General features: G+C 34.2%; 1 protein-coding gene across 3 annotated transcripts in view; it reads right to left on the bottom strand.

Moving 5' to 3' along the window:
- The window catches only part of GABRB1 (gamma-aminobutyric acid (GABA) A receptor, beta 1), a 398,062-nt gene that overhangs the window by 106,171 nt on the left and 271,269 nt on the right, over positions 1-20,622 (bottom strand). For all 3 annotated transcript variants that reach the window (XM_011927338.1, XM_011927339.1, XM_011927340.1), the window contains one exon: positions 821-903. In XM_011927338.1, coding sequence (XP_011782728.1) covers positions 821-903 — 83 coding nt within the window. The remainder of the gene's footprint in view (positions 1-820; positions 904-20,622) is intronic.

Genomic DNA, 20,622 nt, shown 5'->3' on the forward strand with positions numbered 1-20,622 from the left:
AATGACCTGGAATTTTCCCATTTTCCTTTACTTTCTTAATGTTTACATCTAGAAAGCATTTTAGATGATCTAAATAAACATCTGTCAATTTCTAACATTACATTAAGTGGTACTATAATAATGGTCTGATTAGCTACTGGACTTTTTTGCACCTCTGAAAACCAAGAAATGGCTTAGCTTTGATGTTCACAATTAATGGTCTCAAATACCTACAGGCTGATGGCTGAGAAATAATCACAAAAAGATAGTCAGATTAAATCTTCATAGCTGAAATATTTGAAATGTTAAGAAAGCAATCAGTGAAAAAGCAGCCCAAGAAGACAAACTAAAATTAGTCACTAGACTTAAAAATCATTAAGTCTTTGGTGCAAAGCATAAGTCTCATGAGTGCAGTTTATCATCTTTTTCTTTTCATGAGGAAAGACACATTATTCACACAAGACACTAACATAATGTTTTTCTAAAAGACAATTTACAATAGTTTAGGTCAAAACAATCTCACAAACTCTTTTCATATTAAAATATCTTTCCTTTCTTATTAATCCAGCTTGGATATTGGAAGGCTTTGGGAGAAACTACACTCTGAGAAGGAGAAAGTATGAGTTTATAAATTGTTGATCTAAAATAAGTGAACTTTCCCTAATTGTTCAAAATGATAACTTCATTGAAATGACCCTTGAACCACCAATATAAACCCTTTGAAAACTTGTCAGACAAGTGCAGCTAAAAAATCCTGGTACTAATTAACTCAGTGAGAAGCTGAATTCCACTGGGTCAAGGAAGCATCCCTCCTTTTCACTCCCCTGACCAAGTAACTCACAACTTTCAATCTCCAGGGTGCAGTTCTGCTCATCCAGTGGATATCTTCGAAGATCCATCATACATGCAGCTGTGGTTGTGATTCTGATGAGTGGAGAGATAAAAAAGAAAACATTACAAAAGTGATGACATTTCATTTCCAGGCTTCCTAGCCCCAAGTCATGTTTACCATTTGGCAGAAACAAGGCATCAAAATTTTTTGAGATTTTAAGGAACTATTATGAATAATTATATGTCAACAAATTGGATAATCTAGATGAACAGGTAGAAATGGATAAATTTCTAGAAACATACAACCTACCCAAACTGGGTCAATAAAAAACAGAAATCTGAACAAACCAACAACAAACAAGGAGAGTGAATCAGTAATCAAAAACTTTCCAACAAAGAAAAGCCCAGGGCCAGATGGTTCATGGATGAGAAATAATCATGAACATTCAGAGAACTAATACTAACCTTTCTTAAACTGTACCACAAGATAGAATAGAGAAAACTGCCAAATTAATGAGGCCAGCTTCACTCTAATTCCAAAGCTAGACAGACAATACAAGAAATGAATAGTACAGGCCAATATTCCTAATGGAATTAGATGCAAACATTCTCAATAAAATACTAGCAAATAAAATTCAACAGGATATCAAAAGGATCATACACCATGACCAAGTGGGATTTGTTACTGGGATGCCAGGATGGATATGCAACAATCAACAACATATACAAATCAATCAATGTGATACAACATAATAAAATAAAAACCACATGATCATCTCAATAAATGCAGAAAAATTAAAGCTTTTCCCCTAAGATCTGGAAGAAAACAAGAGTGGTCACTCTTGGCCCTGCTAGTCAACATGGTACTGAACTCCCAGGTAGAGCAATCAGAAAGAAAATTAAATAAAAGCTATCCAAATCACAATAAATAAATAAAATTATCTCTTTTTGCAGATGACATAATTATGTACATAGAAAACTCTATAGACTCCATGAAAACTATTAGAACTAATAAATGCAATAAAATTACAGGGTGCAAAATCAACGCACAAAAATCAGTGGCATTTTTATATACTAATAACAAACTCTACAAAAGGTAAATTAAGAGAACAATTTCATTTATATCAACAACAACAACAAAGTACCTAGGAATTACCTTAACCAAAGAGAAAAAAGACCTGTACATTGAAAATTATAAAACATTGATGAAGGAAGTTTAAGAAGACAAATATATAGAAAGACATTTCATGTTCATGTCTTGGAAGAATAATATTGCCAAAATGTTCATACTACCTCCCCAAAACCATCTTACACATTCAAAAATGCAGATGGTACTTTTTACAGAAATAGAAGAAATAATCATAAAATTTATATGGAATCATGAAAGACTCTGACTGGTCAAAGTCACCTGAAGCAAGATCAAAACTCTTCTAATTTATTTTTCCATTCACAGTGTACAAGGGTTCTTTTCCCCCTCCACACTCTTGCTAACGCTTTTGTTTTTTGTCTTTTTACCAGTAGCCATCCTAACAGGTATGAGGTGGTATTTCATTGTGGGTGTGATTTGCATTTTTCTGACGATTTAGTGTTGAGCACTATTTCATATGCCTATTGTCCATCTGAATTTCTTCTTTTGAGAAGTTCTGTTTAGGTTCTTTGCTCATTTTTAAATTATTTGTATTTTGTTACTCAATTGTATGTGATTTTTTATATGTGTTGGATATTAACACTTATCCGTATATGATTTGCAAATATTTTTCCCTATTCCATAGGTTGCCTTTTCATTTTGTTTATTGTTTCCTTTGCTGCATATAAGCTTTTGAGTTTGATGTATCCCACTTACCTGTTTTTGCTTTTATTGTCTGGGCTTTTGGTATAATATTTACAAAATTATTGCTAAGACCAATGTCAAGAAGGTTTTTCCTTATGTTTTCTGCTAGTTGTTTTACAGTTTCAATATTTATGTTTAAGGATTTAATCCATTTTGAGTTGATTTTCATGTATGGCATGAGATAGGGATCAAATTTATTTATTTGTTTATTTTGCATGTGGATATCCAGTTTTTCAAACACCATTTGTCAAAAAGCCTGTCTTTTCCCCATTGTGTGCCCCTGGCACCTTTACTGAAGATCAGTTGACCACAAGAGTATGTGTTTATTTCTGGTTTCTCTATTCTGTTCCATTGGTCTATATGTCTGTATTTGTGCTATTACCATAGTGTTTTGATCAGAATATATTTGTATTACAATGTGAAGTCAAGTAGTGTAATGCCCCAGCTTTCATCCCAAGACCTATTGATTATGATATTGGCTCTAGATTTTTCATATACAGTTTTGATTATGTTAAGGAAAGTTCCTTTTATACCTATTTTGTTGAGAGCATTTGCCTCAAAAAGATGTTGCATTTTGTCAAATGCTCTTCTACATCTATTGATATCCTTATGTAGTCTTTTTCCATCATTCTGCTAATGTGGTATGTAGCATTGATTAATTCACATATGGTGAACCATCCTTGCATCCCAGTAACAAATCCCTCTTGGTCATTGTATGTAATCCTTTTAATGTGCTATTGAATTTAGTTTGCTAATATTTTATTGAGGATTACATCACTTTCATAAATAATGTAGCAAATTTATAATTTGCTACATTATTTCAATGATATCCCAATAAAGCTATTAAAATATTTTGTGACTAAAAATTTTAAAGATAGGCAGATTTAGTTTGAGTCTTAACTTTGTTGCCCACAAGTGGTGTGAGTTTGCGTTAATTAAATCATCTCCTTGCAGCTCAGCCCTCTCATTAATCAAAGCACCTACTACAGAGCATTGCTGTGAGAATTAAAAGAGATAGTGTGTGCAAAGCTTTTAGCCCAGTGCCCCATACTTAAGAAGTGCTCCCCAAATGATGATCATTGTTATAGCTGTTATTATCTCATGACCCTTTCTATTTTTATTATCACCTTAGCAGTGTCTGTGCTACTATCTGCAGAATTTGTGAATGGGAGGAATCTACATTATACATAAAAAGCTTATCTTCCTCTCTGGCTACAACTAAATACGACATCATCATCATCAACAACAACAACGAAACTAGCCTTCTGTGACTTAAGGTGCTTCACACTTCCCACTGTTAGAGAAATTTGTCAGATTTATCTCTGAAGCTCTGGTCCACTTATATTCCACAGGTAGCATATAACCAAGGAAGAAACACTATCCTAGGATGAGAGTTAATGCCATATTCACCACCTCCAGTTGAGCTTTTGCGTTTATTCAAACTCAAGTACTCTAACTCTGCATATCCTATCTGGACTTCATTACCTCTCCATTTTCTCTTACCTGGGATGTTTTTCTGGTCAGTGAAGTCTGAGAGTAACTAAAATTCAGATGGTGAGTCCACATTTATGAGCTTTCAACTCACTCTTGAATGACAAAGAACTTTTAAAAATGTAACGGTCCTCCCCATAAAGTGTAATCATACGTTAAACAACACAAAAATTCAAATTAAATGATGTTTATTTTTTCTCTTAATCTCCAGGAGCTACAATTTGAAATTTCCTTAAAATACTCTATGCAAATAGAAGCACAGCTGTGTCTTCTTAGGGAGAAAACCTCTTAAGACAGTAGCCTACAACACACACTACTCTGCACCTTGCTTATTTTCTTTAACAATGCATCATGAATTTGCTTCTGTATTAATAAATAATAAGCTATTTTTTAAAATTTACTACAATTGTGTGGAAATGTCATAATGTATTTTCTAATCATCCTTTTGTGGGCATTTGTGTTCCATTTTATTTTTGCAAATGAGAGGGCGCTGAATATACTGTAGTACTTTATGTACACAGCATATATACTGTACTACAGTATATTGTATAAATGTGTATATACATACACACACTGATATATTCACATGTGTATATATATGCATACTCTCTATCTATCTAGCTATCCATCTCTGAGGATTTTTGAGGTCCCAAGGTGAGTTATTGCTTTGGTCATTTGTGCTAAATTATCAGCAATAAAGGCTTCTTTTCCTTAAAGGAAAAGGAAAAACCCTACCTCTTTCCTATTTTCCTTTGGCTTTCACTATGAAAGATGAAAATTCACAGAGGATACCTTTTGAAGCCTTTTGATACCTTTTCATAGACAGGACATTGGTCAATTTATTTTAATTTATAACAAATTTACTTGAATTTATTTAAGCATTACTTCAGAGCAAAAGGAATTTTCAAGTTTAATTAAAATTTTTTTTCAAAATGTGTTACAAAACACTATGCTTTCCATTCCCCTGATCATATGGGTTACTTAATTTATTCACTTAACAATACATCATGAATATCTTTTGTTGTCTAAAAATACAGTTCTGCAACATTCTTTTTTTAGTCTCATAGTGATTCGAACACCCGAAACAAAACAACCACAATAAATATTAAAAATGCATTTGTCTACTATTCTCCTTTACCATATTTTTTGTTTAACAGCTTCTTATGAATTCAAAAATTGTCAAGAGGGGAACATTCGGAATTACTAAAATGTGGCAAGTCCTATGATTCTACAACTTAGCTGATGCTTTTCAGTCAGAGATGATTTTGCCTGGGGACGTTTGGAAATATATCTAGACCTAAAAGTTTGAAACTGGAATCTAGTGAATGGAGTCCAGAGATGCTGTTAAACATCCTACCATGCATAGGACAGTCCCCAACAACAAAGACTTAGCTTTTCCAAACTGTCAGTAGTGCCAAGGTTAAGAAATCCTGCTACAATGATGGTTTACAAATTTGATAAGGAACCTCAGTATGTAAAGTACAAATGAAATAAATAAAAACCAAATTTTGTTAATATAAAATCACCTTGTAAGTTCCAGTGTTGATCCATTTTAATGGACACACACTTATAAAAGCAGGGATTATGATGAGAATTATGGTTTTAAGCCTCTCTCATTACCAATTTCTTTTTCGTTGCATTTTATTTATATAGCATTGAGAAAATTCTTATAAATCACGAAATACTTGCTTCTAAATTCTTAAATAACCAAGCAAAGGCTACCCTGAATTGGGAAAACAGCAACAACAACAGCCCCAATCCCTGTGCCAAGAAACTACCTTTATAGTCAATGACACCATTGTAAATAGTTTAGGAACATCCATAAATAGTTGGTCTCTAGAAGTACTTAATGATGGATTAAAGGCAAGCTTTACTTGGTGCTCAATGCTCTGCATAATTTAACCTGGCAGCACAAGTTAATATAGTGATCTTGAATGTGTTAACATGGGGCATAGGACATTCTTATATTTATTGCAACATATTCACAATAGCCAAATATGGAATCAACCTAAGTGCTTATCAACAGATGAATGGAGAAAGAAAATGTGGTAGATATGGACAATGGGATATTAGTCAGCCGTAAAAATGAAATCCTGTCATATGCAGCAACATGGATGGAACTGGAGGCCATTATGTTAACTGAAGTAAGCAAAGCACAGAAATACTAATATTTCATGTTCTAATGCACATGTGAGAGCTAAAAAAATGGATCTCAACATAGAATGTAAACTGGTAGTTATCAAAGACCAAGAAAAGGGAGTGATGAAAGGAAATATAAGCATATAGTATATTAATTACCACCGAACTATACATTTAAAGTGGTAAAGATGGTAAATTATATATGTATATTTTACCTCAATAGAAAAAGCAAATAAGACATTTAAAAAAGTAACATAGGACAGGTGACAGTGTAATGCTTCTTATTATAGTTTAAAATATTTATTATATATATTTTTAAGTTTTATTTTAGGTTCATGGGTACATATACAGGTTTGATATACAGGTAAATTATATGTTACAGGGATTTGGTGTACAGACTATTTCACCACCCAGGTGATAGTCATAGTATCCAATAGGTAGTTTTTCGATCCTCACCTTCCTGCTTCCCTCCACCCTCAAGTATGCCTCAGTGATTGTTGTTTCCTTCTTTGTGTCCATATATATTAATATTTAATGTTTAGCTCCCACTTATAAGTGAGAACATGTGGTGTTTGGTTTTCTGTTCCTGTGTTAGTTCGCTTAGGCTGACACCCCCATCCATGTTGCTGCAAAGCACATGATCTCATTCTTTTTTATGGTTTTGTAGTATTCTGTGTTGTATATGTGTCACATTTTCTTTATCCAGTCTACTGTTAATGGGCACTTAGGTTGACTCCATGCCTTTGCTATTGTGAATAATACTGAGATGAACATATGTGTGTATGTGTCTTTGTGGTACAATGGTTTATATTCCTTTTGGTATATACTCAACAAGGGAATTACTAAGTCAAATGGTAATTTTGCTTTGAGTTCTTTGAGAAATCACCAAACTGCTTTTCATAATGGCTGGACTAATTTACATTTCACCAGCAGTGTATAAGTTTTCCTTTTTCTCTGCAACCTCACCAGCATCTCACATTGTTTTACTTTCTAATAATAGCCATTCTGGCTGGTGTGAGATGGTATTGCATTGTGGTTTTACATGCACTTTTAATTATTAGTGATGTTGGGCATTTTTTATATGCTTGTTGGATGCATGTATGTCTTCTTTTGAAAAGTGTCTGTTCATGTTCTTCACCTACTTTTTAAGGGCTTTGTTCATTTTTTGCTTGTTGATTTCTTTAAGTTCTTTATATATTCCGGATATTAAACCTTTGTCAGATGTGTAGTTTGCAAAATTTTTCTCCCATGCTGTAGGTTGTCTGTTTGTTCTGTTGATGAACAACATTCTAATGATATTTTGCTGTGCAGAAGCTCTTTAGTTTAATTAGGTCCCATTTGTCAATTTTTGTTTTTGTTGCAATTGCTTTTGCTGTATTCGTCATAAAATCTTTGCCAGATTCTCTGTCCAGAATGGTATTTCTGAGGTTAACTTCCTTTTTTTTTTTTTTTTTTTGAGACGGTGTCTCTCTCAGTCGCCCAGGCTGGAGTGCAGTGGTGGCTCGATCTCGGCTTACTGTACGCTCTGCCTCCTGGGTTCACGCCATTCTCCTGCCTCAGCTTCTGGAGTAGCTGGGACTACAGGCGCCCATCACCACGCCCAGCTAATTTTTTGCATTTTTTTTTTTGTAGAGACGGGGTTTCACTGTGTTAGCCAGGATGGTCGCGATCTCCTGACCTCGTGATCCGCCAGCCTTGGCCTCCCAAAGTGCTGGGATTGCAGGCGTGAGCCACCGCGCCCGACCGTTTTTTTTTTTTTTTGACATCTAAGTCTTTAACCCATCTTGAGTTGGATGGCTCCACACATGATTTTCTAAAGCATGATTCTAGAAGCGATGTGATTATAAGGCATCCTGATATCCTGTTTAAATGTGGATGAAAAATATGAACTATAGTGTAAGGAAGCAGTCTAATTTCAATCTTCTGAATATGGCTAGCCAGTCATCTCAGAATCATTTATTGTTTTTGTCAACTTTGTCAAACATCGGATGGTTGTAGGTGTGCAGCAAAAGATAATTATAATAGTTTTAAGTAAAATTAGAATCCAACATTTGTGGCACCATTAAAGAAAAAGCCTTAGGGATACTTGAGAGTATTATTTGAGCACCATTGGTCAGCACATCTTACTTTATTTAGTCCATTTTCAGAAAAAATGTCATCTGGTTAGTTAACCACTCCTTTATTAAATCAGGACATGCATTGAAATATAATATTGAACCATTGATTCAGAGTTGTGAATTATAATAGCTTTTACAAAGTAGTTTACATAGCCAATGTAGCATTGTCTACAAAATACCTAGTTAATGTCTCATGTGTATGGGTACTTAGAGTTGTGAGTAATTTTTTTAAAAACCCAACTTTTAGGAAACATAACTGAATTTACTGTTGCTAGCCATTATGATCAATCTATTCAACAATCAATAGTTATAAGGAATATACGTGATATCACCTAGGGAACTATATGTCACACCAAAACTTGACTATAACTCATTGTTTTTTAAACTATGATTTCCTGGGCCAATTGACTTTTATTCCTCCAAATCCCAATATAATATTAAAGAGAATTGAGTAATCATCACAACTTAGCAAGAGAAGAAATCAATAGCTCCAAGAACTTACTCTCAAGAAGTCATCTGATTTCCTATGGAAAGTACTGAAACAACTTCCATCTTAGGATATATATGTTCCAAATTTCAGACTCACAGGAGGATTTCACTATTCTAACTTGAATTAGGTACCAACTCTCCCACAACTATTGAGTAAGGGTTGGAGGACAGCACGAATACACAAATACAAATATGGTCACCAAAGACCCACAGGGCCATCTGAGAAGGGAGGAATTATTGAGACTCAGACAGGTACTCCCACACAAGCACATACTCATGAATCTATGTTAGGCTATAGAAATCTGTGCAACAGTGTTGAACTCTGCTGATTTAAGAGTTTGGCATTTCTAGATTTTGTAACTCTTATAGTTAAGTGAGCTGAGTGTATGAGCTCTTTGTGAGAAAAGAATGCTCAGTAAGAATTCCCCAGATCATCAACAAAAAGAGAGATGTCCCTGGGCAGAGTTCTGTTCAGCTCTCCTGTCTTCTGGGTGAGAAGGAACAATGAGTATCTCTAAGAATGATTGCTCTTGTATTTCCATTTGTTCTCCTTGCCTAATATGACTGCTTCACAGTTGTTAGTCACTTCTACCATTAATTAACACATCCACATGGAAATGTACTTACACTGTGGCTGAAGCTGGCTGATTATTATAAATCTTCTATCGAGTCAAAGTTGCCAAATATTAGATTACAAAAATCAATAGACTAAGGGCTTCAAGATTGAATTGTTCATTCTGTCTTTAGCTTTTCAAACTCAAGATTTTCATTCTGGTGTGTGAAAATATTTTTATTTGGTGGATAGCAAATGAAAGTATAGGAGGGTAAAACCAGCTAAAGGCAAAAGCATCAACTGACTGTTCTTCTGCAGAGAGATTTCCCAGAGGTAGATTCATGACAATGTAACATTCATCTGTCTTCTTTCAAAGACATTTAGAATGGATTACATTGTAATCCAATTTATTGACATTTTGAAAGTTAGATCAGAACACTATAATGGGCTGTTAGTTAGAAACTGGAGCCTCATGATACTTTGGAATGAACAGAAATCATGTCACTATAGTATTTATTTATTAAGGTTTATGCTGCATGGTCGTTGGCCTTAGGAGTCATTGTAATAGCAAATCATTTATATTTAATGTCTGAAAATGGCATGATTCTAATTGCTGACAAAACATAATCCAAAAGCCCTGGCCCATAAGTTTCTGGAAACCTAGGTTTATACATACACGCACAAATACACATGTGTGCACACATATACACATGGAGAGGGTACATTTGCAAATAGCAATGTGAACTTAAATTAACAAATTATGTATGCTCAGTTGAGGTTTTCCTATACCCATCAATTTTATCACGAAGAACTCCCAAGTTTTAAATCCAATCTCTGTATAACATAATTGTACAGTTTAATAGAATCTGTATGAAAGAAAAACATGAATGAAAATTCCCTAAAAACGCTGAATCTTATTTATACCCCTAATATTGGTGAAATTGAGAGTTAGTAGCAGTTATAATATTGATATCAGTATCACTCAATAGAGTGTTTGAAGAATGGCTTGTTTAGCCTCTTGGATACACCTTTAATTCATGTTAGTTACATTACACAAAGAAACTGATGAGAGAAGATGGATGGGTTAGTTTGAGTTATGACTAATGAGTACATAGATTTTTTTTTTTGCAGCTAATACTTATTAACTGCTCAGTGCAATAGGGTGAAAAGAATTTGCATTATCTTCATAGTTGTGACAGGTTTTATTAGGTAGGAGTTTGGCTAGTCTGTTTAGAAAAATACTTTAGTATTTGAAGGTGAAATCCCAGGAGTGTGAGACATAAATGATAAGGAAACCAAAGGAGATAAACTGTTTTGTGAGATTTAAGAGATTTAGGGGTGAGGAAGCAAAATGTTGGAGTAGTTTTTAAAAAACTTTAAAGAACAGCCATGTTGATATTTAATTTTAAAATTTTTGCTGTGCAATAATAGTACATTTTCTGTATTTACTCAAAGCCTGATACACACCAAGCATGCCTGTATGCATACACACACACACACACACACACAAGCCTTGGGTAAATGTTTTATTTCTATACTTGGAATACTGGGAAGGGGCTGAATTCCTTATCCTGACAGCATTATTGGAACAGTATTCTACAAATTGAAGCAATTCAAAGCCAGAAATTACATAAGCCCTTTGAGAAGCCTCAGCAGTCTCGGGGAGGGCATTGGACTCCCACAAATAATGGATTGCAGGTTCAGGCTACTCTTACCTAGATCTAAAGAGGCAGCGCTACTTTGGCTAGTATTATGTTAGAATCCTAGATGACAGGCACTGTGCTAAGCACCTTACATACAGTATTAGTTTCCTCTTGCTGCTGTAACAAGCTACCGCAAACGTAGTGGCTTAAAACAACACAAATTTATTCACTTACAGTTCTGGAGATCAGAAGTCTTAAAATCAAGGTGTTAGCAGGGCTGTGTTCCTCCTGGAGACTCCAAGGGAGAACTTATTTCTCTGCCTTTTTCTGCTTCTAGGGGACATTTGCATTCCTTGACTTATGGACCCGTCCTCCATCTTTAAAGTACATCTCACTCTCCTGCTTTCCTTTCATAAGGACCCTTGTGATTACACTGGCCCCACTAAGATATTCCAGGATAATCGACTTTTTTTTTTTTTTTTTTTTTTTTTTTTTGAGACAGAGTCGCGCTCTGTTATACAGGCTGGAATGCAGTGGCACAATCTCTGCTCACGGCATCCTCCCTCTCCCAGCTTCAAGAGATTCTCCTGCTTCAGGCTCCCCAGTAGTTGGGATTATAGGCAAGCATCACCACACTCGGTAATTTTTTTTTTTTTTTTTTGGTAGTTTTAGTAGAGACAGGGTTTCACCATGTTGGCCAGGCTGGTCTCGAACTCCTGACCCCAAATGATCCACCCACCTTGGCCTCCCAGAGTGCTGGGATTACAGGCGTGAGCTACCACATCTTGTGGACTTTATCTTTTTTTTATTTTCCTTTTTTTTTGGACACAGAGTCACTCTCTGTTACCCAGGCTGGGAGTGCAGTGGCGTGATCTCAGCTCACTGCAACCCCTGCCTCTCAGGTTCAACTCAGCGTCCCGAGTAGCTAGGACTACAGACACCCGCCACCACACCCAGCTAACTTTTGTATTTTTAGTAGAGATGGGGTTTCACCATGTTGGCCAGACTGGGCTTAACCTCCTGGTCTCTCACCTCAGTCTCCCAAAGTGCTAGGATTACAGGCATGAGCCACTGTGCTCAGCCAGAGACCTTATCTTAGTTACATCTACAAAGCCCCTTTTGCCATGAGAAATAGCATATTTACAGGTCCAGAGAATTAGGATATGGACATCTTTGGAGGAGAAAGCATTATTTTACCACATGTGCATTATTTATTATTTACAATAGCCTTATTATGTTGAAGCCTTTTCCACTCCAATATCAATGATAAGAAAATTAACATCTCACTGGATTAGTAAATTTTTCCAAGTTTATATAGTCTATAGTAATGCTGAGATTAAAACCTAGATATGCTAGATTCAAGGGTTAAGTTCTCTCCGGTTACTGTAGTTAGGCCAGATGAATCTAAGCAGAGATTTACTTCAGTAAAATTTCTTCCATGAGCAGTAAAACAAAGTACAAATGTTAAAAGTTGACCTTACCATACTTTTAGTATTTATTTAGTTATCAATAATTTATGACATTCATTACCCAATCCATAGTGAGTATAAAATGATATATGACTAACCAGGAATGTAAGCATTGGCTACAGCAATTAAAAACATCCAGCTACATATTCATGCTGTCATATATACTTATATACTGTAATACTGTAAGGTCTCAAGAGAGAAGAGGGGGCCACTGTCTACTAGTTTTATATAATAGGTAAGATGTGCTTATTTCTCATTTGGAATTACTACCTTTGACATTTTTTTAGAAATCCAGATCTCTTACATCAGATAAATATTTCCATTATTAAGAAAGCCTAAATATCACTCATGATTGCAATGCAAGACAGTTTAATTCTACGCTTATTTGGTTGGTGGCAACTTGGACACAATGTGCCTTAAACTAGGGTTTATGATAATTCATAAATGCAGGTATGATGCGGGTGGAATGTGGTATGGAATAGGAAGAAAAAGAGAGTTATTATATGCATGTACAAGTTCAATGCTTGATACATAGTAAGCACTCGATTAACAGTAGCTACTATCATTTTCAGTCAATATGCTTCCAAAGAAATAAAAAATACATATAACGTTGCTATTACAAATACATTGTAAAATTAACACATGGCCATATTAAAACATCTGGAAAATACAGAAAATTACAGATAAGAGAAAAAAATGACCCATAATGTCATTACCACATTTATTATTAATTTCTTTTCTTCTTAAAGTTGAAGTTATATTGTATGTAACAATTTCATTTGCTGCTTTGGTCAACCTATAGGTAAGAACTTTCCTAAGTCTTAGGTATGCTCCATGGACATAATTTTAAAGGATACTATACTCCATGACTTACTTAACAATTCAGCCACTGGGAGATATCATTAAATGTTCTTTAGGATGCTTTAAAAAAATCACACTGAGTAAATAGCGTTCTCATGGCTATTCTTATTTTTTGATTCCATATTTCTGCTTTCTTTCCCGCCTCTCTTTTGCAGACTTAGTGCTGAATGCTAATGACACTCTTCTTAGTGCAATCCCAGGCAGTCATTTTCAGGTAATTAGCTACACACCAAATGTTGCATAAATGGGCCCATTATTATTCACTTCTGTTGGGGCAGGGTGATTCATGAACCACTTTATAAATATGAAAATCAGTCCATAAATCAGAGTAGGGGATGGAGGGTGGGCAAAAATTTTTTTAAAGGATTAATAAGGAATAGGACAGTAGTAATTAACAGGCTCTTGTCCAAGTTCCAGTATCAGTGTTAGTCATGTTTTACCATGAATGTCTGGCTGAGTTCAAGACATACTATTTTTCCTAAATTGTATCATTATACACATATGTCTATGAAGCATAAGAGTATGCATTTAATTTCTACCATATTTAATACTTTCTATTAACCAATAAGCTGAAATATGTATTAGGGAGCAGAAATAAAATGAGGCTTCCCCCTCAAATTAAAGCATCTATATTCTTATCATCTTGATTATCAGGAATTTCTGTAGTGGACAAATTGTAAGGAATTAAAACAACAGCAATGGTTTCTTGGTCTTTTGGCTAAGATGAAGTGTGGTATCTTTTCTTATCAATTTAAAACAATAGCAAGCCCTAAGCCCTCAGAAACAACCTAGATATTAAAGTAAAAGTAGAAGCCAAAGAAAATGTTTACGTGGAATGGAATGCCATGACTTGGAGTCAGCAAGTGCAGGATAATTAAACAATGACTCAGACAGAAGTAAGAGCTAGAGCAAATACATGAATCTCTTTCACAATTGCTACTTTTTTGGTTTATTTGCAAACCTATTCTATTGCTTTGCCACATGATTCTCTTTCCTAGAACAAAGAGCTGATACATTTACTGAAAGGTAATCAGTCATTCTGAAGTGGTATTCCTCAAGGAGTAAACTAAGATTCAAGAGTGATGGAGCATTAAGATGCTATGTTGTTTGAGAACAATGGCTATATGCTGACAAAAAAACAAACAAAACCAAAACCAAACAGGACAGAAGTATAAATTGTGCAAAATTCCCAGCTCCCTAAGGGGATAAAAGTAGGCCCAGGACATTTATTTTCTATTTAAATAAGCAATAAAGAAAACAAATAACTTGAAATTAGTGGAGAAACACTACTTCTAGAACAATGATTAGCATTGTAGTATGTCTTTTCATTTTTCCCCTATGTATGTGGACTTTTTGCATACTTGTAATCATACTTAAGATTCTGTTTCCTTCCCATTGAATCTTAGTATCAGATACATTTTCCTCATCGGCATCAGGATTGTAATTTTTTCAATGGGAAACAGTATACTTTAAGTTGAACATTTAGGTGGCTTTCAATTTCATCAGTTTAAAATGAAGCTAAAGCGTTTTCATGAATGTATTATTTTTCCACATTTTGGATTATTTTTCTAGCTAGTATCTAATAAATAGGATTATTATACCCAAAGATACAAAAATGTATACATCAAAAATGCTTTCTTCAAGGATTGTACTATAGTGCAAAATATTATTAATTTTCTTCACTGCTTCTCAATTGGATATTATAATATTTTTGTTCATTAAATAGATGAAAAATGGTACTTTTGTGATTTTAATTTTTTAATTACTAACAGGATGAAGTGTTTCTAATATAATTGTTTACAAGCTGCATTTGAAACTATTCTTTCTCTAGATACCAAAATTATTAGTGATATGTCAATATATCAACTTATGACTAAAAGAATATCAGTAATAATATTAATTATCAGGCAGGAATAAAGAGTATCCCAATATAGATTAACTTTGCTGTTGTCTTATTCAGTTATGTAGATGAATACATTTGTGTTGCTGAATTTAATATCTTTGTTGGCATATATTTTTATGGTTTATTGTTAAAATTTTTTGGAAGATGTAAGTTATAGAAATAAGAAATTAAAATAAGGCCTGTGTTGCTTTTCAGAGTTCACAATGAACACCATTAAAATAAAGCTAATTGAGAGGTGATCATATATTCTAAAAGACAAAAATAGGAAGGGGATTTTGTATATTTTCAAGTTAATAATTAAGCACTCCAGATATCATGCTAACAATAAAACATGATTTCTGTCTCTGTGCTTTTGTGAGCATAAATCCATAAAAATGACCATACTTGAAAGCTACAAAACAAAGTTAGTTTTATTTTCTATTCATTTTTATAGGTCCAGTGTTAAATAGGTAAATTCTGGAGGAGTCGGTATATCAACAAAACACTATTTTTTAAAAATAAGAAATACTATATATTTCTATAACAAAGAAATTATAAATTAATATAATGAGAGATCATTTTCTAGCTATCTGAGATTGACCAAGATTGTCTGGTGACATTGGATTTTTGTGTCCCTTTGGGAAAATTAGGAGTTATACTCTTGGTGAGAAAATAAATGGATACATCCACCATGGTAAATATTTTGACAACATCTTGATTCAGTGATTACCTCTAGACTCAGTCACTATACTTCCAGTTCCCGACTCACTGCACACAAGGAAACATAAGTAGAGGTGTTCCTCAAGCACTCCTTGTAAAAGGAAAATGAGTAAACATCAAAATGGTCCAGCAAAGCTAAATGGATACACACCTCTAGTGTATATACAGTGGATTACTTTACAACAGTTAAAATGAATAAAATAGGTCTGCCTGTATGAACATGGGTATGTCTTACATAGTGTTGTGTGGAAAACAAACAAATAAATGAAACAAGAAGAGATGCTTACCAAAACTATATTTATTTAAAATTTTATAAGAATGAAACGTTAGCATATATGCCTTAGGGAATCACATATGTGTAGCAAATTTTTAAAAATGTACACATTTAAAGGATACCCAATAATTTTAGAATAGTGGTTATCTCTGGGGAGGAAGAGGTAGAGGAAGGAAAAAAGATAGGATGGGATGAAGGTGGTACTGGAATAATCTAAAATTCCTCCTCCTATCATTGGTTCCTTCCTTCCTTTTTTCCTCCCTCCTTTCCTTCCTCTTTTCCACCCTCCTTTCTCCTCTCCCCTTCTCCTATCTCTACCTTGCATCTCCCATCTCTACTTCACACCTTCTACCTTCTATCTTCTATCTCTATCTCACCCTGCACCTTCTTTCCACTGTTCCTCTCCCTCCCACCCCAAATCCTCCCCTTCCTCCTACCCCACCCCTCCCCTTCCCATCCCTCTTTTCTCTTTCTTCCCCTTCCCTTCTTTTTTTTTTTCCCCTTGTCAATTGTGTTATTTATTTTATTTTATTTTATTTCACTTTAACTTCTGGGCTACATGTGCAGAATGTGCAGGTTTGTTACATCCCGTCTTTTGTCCATCTTTCCATCGTTCTTTTTTTAAAGAAAGCTGAAGCAAATAGGGCAACATGTTATATTTTTAACCTCTCCGTTACTTTCCAATTTGATATCCTTAGACAAACAGATAAATCCTCAAATGAAGATCCTTTTGTAGTACATGAGCATGATGATTTAATTTCCACACACAGGTGTAAGATATGCCTCTCTCAAACCTTGTTATGAGGTCAGCACATTACCCTTCTGATATTTTAAAAAAGAAAAATATCCCAAAATAACTCCACTTACCCTCTTATTTTAAACGTTGCTTTGAGCTGGGCATAGCCACCTTCCTGTCCCCAGTTCGAGTTACAACAGGAAAAGTAAAGGAACACAAAGATTATCTCTCCATCACATTGACTCTACTCCTAATTGGTATTTAATACTGGGTGATGATTATGATCTTTCAAAATGAGTTCCTTCAATGAAGAAATTCATCAGCTTACATGGATCTTGGCGTTTGAAACTGACATATATTTCTCCACATTTCTCATTATTGCAATTACACGTTTATTTATTTGATTACTTGTTTCTCGTGTGACTCCCACCTGAGTAGATGGGAAGTGTCCCATAGGAAATGATCTCATAATGATCCATGTACTAGGGCTCAGTGTCTGATACAGAATTGATGTGTAAAGTAATGAAATTAATATGAAAATTAAGGAAACACTGAAATTGTTACTTTTCTAAAGAAGAAAGAAGACAACCAGTGTGATGTCTTCATTAAAAAATTATGCCACTGTTGCTTGGAAAATATATTCATGGTAAAGATCCATTTTCTTTATCCTGACTAAAATCTCATTAAAAATCATTTTGAGTCCATTGGTTAAATAAACAACCACAGATCATTGTCAGTTGAACGATTCCCAGGGCCAAGAAACTACTAAAAGTATGCTTAAATTCGGCTAGATATTTTAGGACCTCCTAATTGTTAAATTGTACACACCCTGTGGCTTGAGGGAGAGGCAGCTAAAACACTGGTATACACATTGAATAGTCTAAGCATAAACATGGGTTAAGGTCCTACTTCTTCTCCTACTATTAGGAATACAAATAGATTAGGGCCTCAAAGTACAAAATGTTGGTTTCTTTTCAAGAAACAAAATGATTGTCCTTGCCAAAAGAATAAATGAATGAGGCTTTCAGTGATTAATCTGTATCTGAGTTTCCTCCCATGTTAAGTGAGTGAACCAGTGGCTGGTCTTTTCTATGAGAAAAGCAGCAAGTATTTACATGGTACAAGAGGATTTCTGTTTTTAACCATTAAAACACCATTTTTTGATTAGTGTCATTAGAATGCTAACTTCATGAACAATTAAAAATTAATATTTTCTGGCAGATTTTAGTGGCTCCATACATAAAATCCAGGGGAAGATAAATGAAGTCATATGGTTCTGATTCACTGCTAGTGTTACAAACCATTGTAAATTTGATCACAATCCAATTTGCATTTCAAATATCTAAATTTGATTAATTTCCATTTGTAACATTGTAAACTGGAAAAATTATGTCAAAAGCAATTTGTTTAGAAAACAATCAGAGATAAGAGACAGTCTATGAAATGAAAGAATGTACAAATCAAACATCTGACAAGGGGTTAATATCCAAAATATCTAAGGAACTCATACAAATCAATAGTAAGAAAACAAGTAACCCAGTTAAAAGATGGGCAAAGGATTTGAATGGATACTTCTCAAAAGGAGACAAATAACCAACATGGATATGAAAAAAAAAGTTCAATATCACTAATTATTAGAGGTGCAAAATAAAATCAAAATATTACCTTACATCCTTTAGAATGGTTATTATTGAAAAGATGAAAGATAAATGTTGGTGAGTTGTGGGGAAAAGAGAAGCCTAGCACACTGTTGGTGAGAATGTAAATTAGTACAGCCATTATGGAACCAGTATGGAAGTTCCTCAAAAAATTAAAAATAGAGCTACCGTATGATCCTGCAATCCCACTACTGGGTATATAGTCAAAGGAAACAAAATCAGTCTGTTGAAGAGATATCTGCATTCTCATGTTCATTGCAAGGATATGAAATCAACTAAGTGTCCATTAACAGTTGAATGGATAAAGAAAAAGTGATATACAGATACACAATGAAATACTATTCAGTTTTTAAAAAGAAGGAAGTCTTGTCATTTACAATAACATAGATAAACCTAGAGGACATTACGCTAAGTGAAATAAGCAAGGCCCAGAATGGCAAATGCCACATGATTTCACTCATATGTGGAATCTAACAAGTTAAAGTCATAGAAGTAGAGAATAGAATGCTGGTTACTAGGGACTGAGTGGGGATGGGGGATTAGAGAGATAATCAGTCATTCTACTTAATAATAATGTATTCTTGAAAATTGCTAAAAGAGTAGATTTTAAAAAATGATATGTGGGGTAATGCATATGTGAATTAGAACAGTTTAGCCATTCCACAATGTATAGATATGTCAAAATAGCATGTTGTACATAATAAATATATACAGTTTTATTTGTCAGTTAAAAATAAATGATAAAAAGGTAATTTTAAATAAATCTGATCTTATATTTGTACCTTTAAGATAGAGTAAAAAATGAAGAAAATAAAGCAATGTTTAGAGAAGCATTAAAACTGAAACATACATGGACATATAGGAAGATATTTCAAAAATAGTTTGTCACAAGAAATAGCATGATGCTATTTCCTATATAGGTTTCATATCTTTTTGATTAGCATCATTAGAATCACATATATATATATATAGAGAGAGAGAGAGAGCACCTTCAACATTCACCTTAAACATTTAAAGTGTAATTTAAACTATAACATTGTTCTTTATTAAAGATTAATAATGCAAATTTATTCATGTTTATTTCAATTTTGTGTGCAAATACATCATTTATACTGCAAGAAGGCTGTGGCTTCTAAAATTCAATTTCAAATTAATTACAAAATTCACAGAGGTTCTTTGGTTTTTTTTTATAGTAGTCAAACTTTTTAAATTAAGTTTTAATAACTAGAAATTCAGAGTAAATAAATGTGCATTTCTTCTGATCTTCCCTTTCCTACCACCACCTCTCAAACTAAAAACAACAAAACAAACTTCTAAATACACTGTATTCATAAGGAACATGTGAGCACATAGCACATACATTGTTAAAGTTAAAAAATGTACTTTTTTTTTTCGTGTGAATAAGAAATTTATTTGAAGAAAGCATAGGAGAGCTAAGAAGGAGCTCCTTGTACTGCTTCTTACACTCAGAGGAATTTCATATCCTTCTGCCTAAAGCTGCTTCATAAAGACTTTCTATCAAATAACTGAAGGTCATTTTGTCTGCCAGTGCATTCAAGTTTAAAAGTAACATTTATCATGAATTCCCTTTTATATGTATGCATAGGTACTAACACCACAGGTTCTGTTCTTTTTTTTTATACTTTAAGTTCTAAGGTACCTGTGCACAACGTGCAGGTTTGTTACATATGTATACATGTGCCATGTTGGTGTGCTGCACCCATGAACTCATCATTTACATTAGGTATATCTCCTAATGCTATCCTTTCCTGCCCCTCCAACAATAGGACCATGTGTGTGATGTTCCCCTTCCTGTGTCCAAATGACCTCATTGTTCAATTCCCACCTATGAGTGAGAACATGCGGTATTTGGTTTTCTGTTCTTGCAATAGTTTGCTGAGAATGATGGTTTCCAGCTGCATCCATGTCCCTACAAAGGACATGAACTC

The sequence above is a fragment of the Colobus angolensis genome, unplaced genomic scaffold, assembly GCF_000951035.1.
Source record: "Colobus angolensis palliatus isolate OR3802 unplaced genomic scaffold, Cang.pa_1.0 Scaffold71, whole genome shotgun sequence".
Classification (NCBI taxonomy): Eukaryota; Metazoa; Chordata; class Mammalia; order Primates; family Cercopithecidae; genus Colobus; species Colobus angolensis.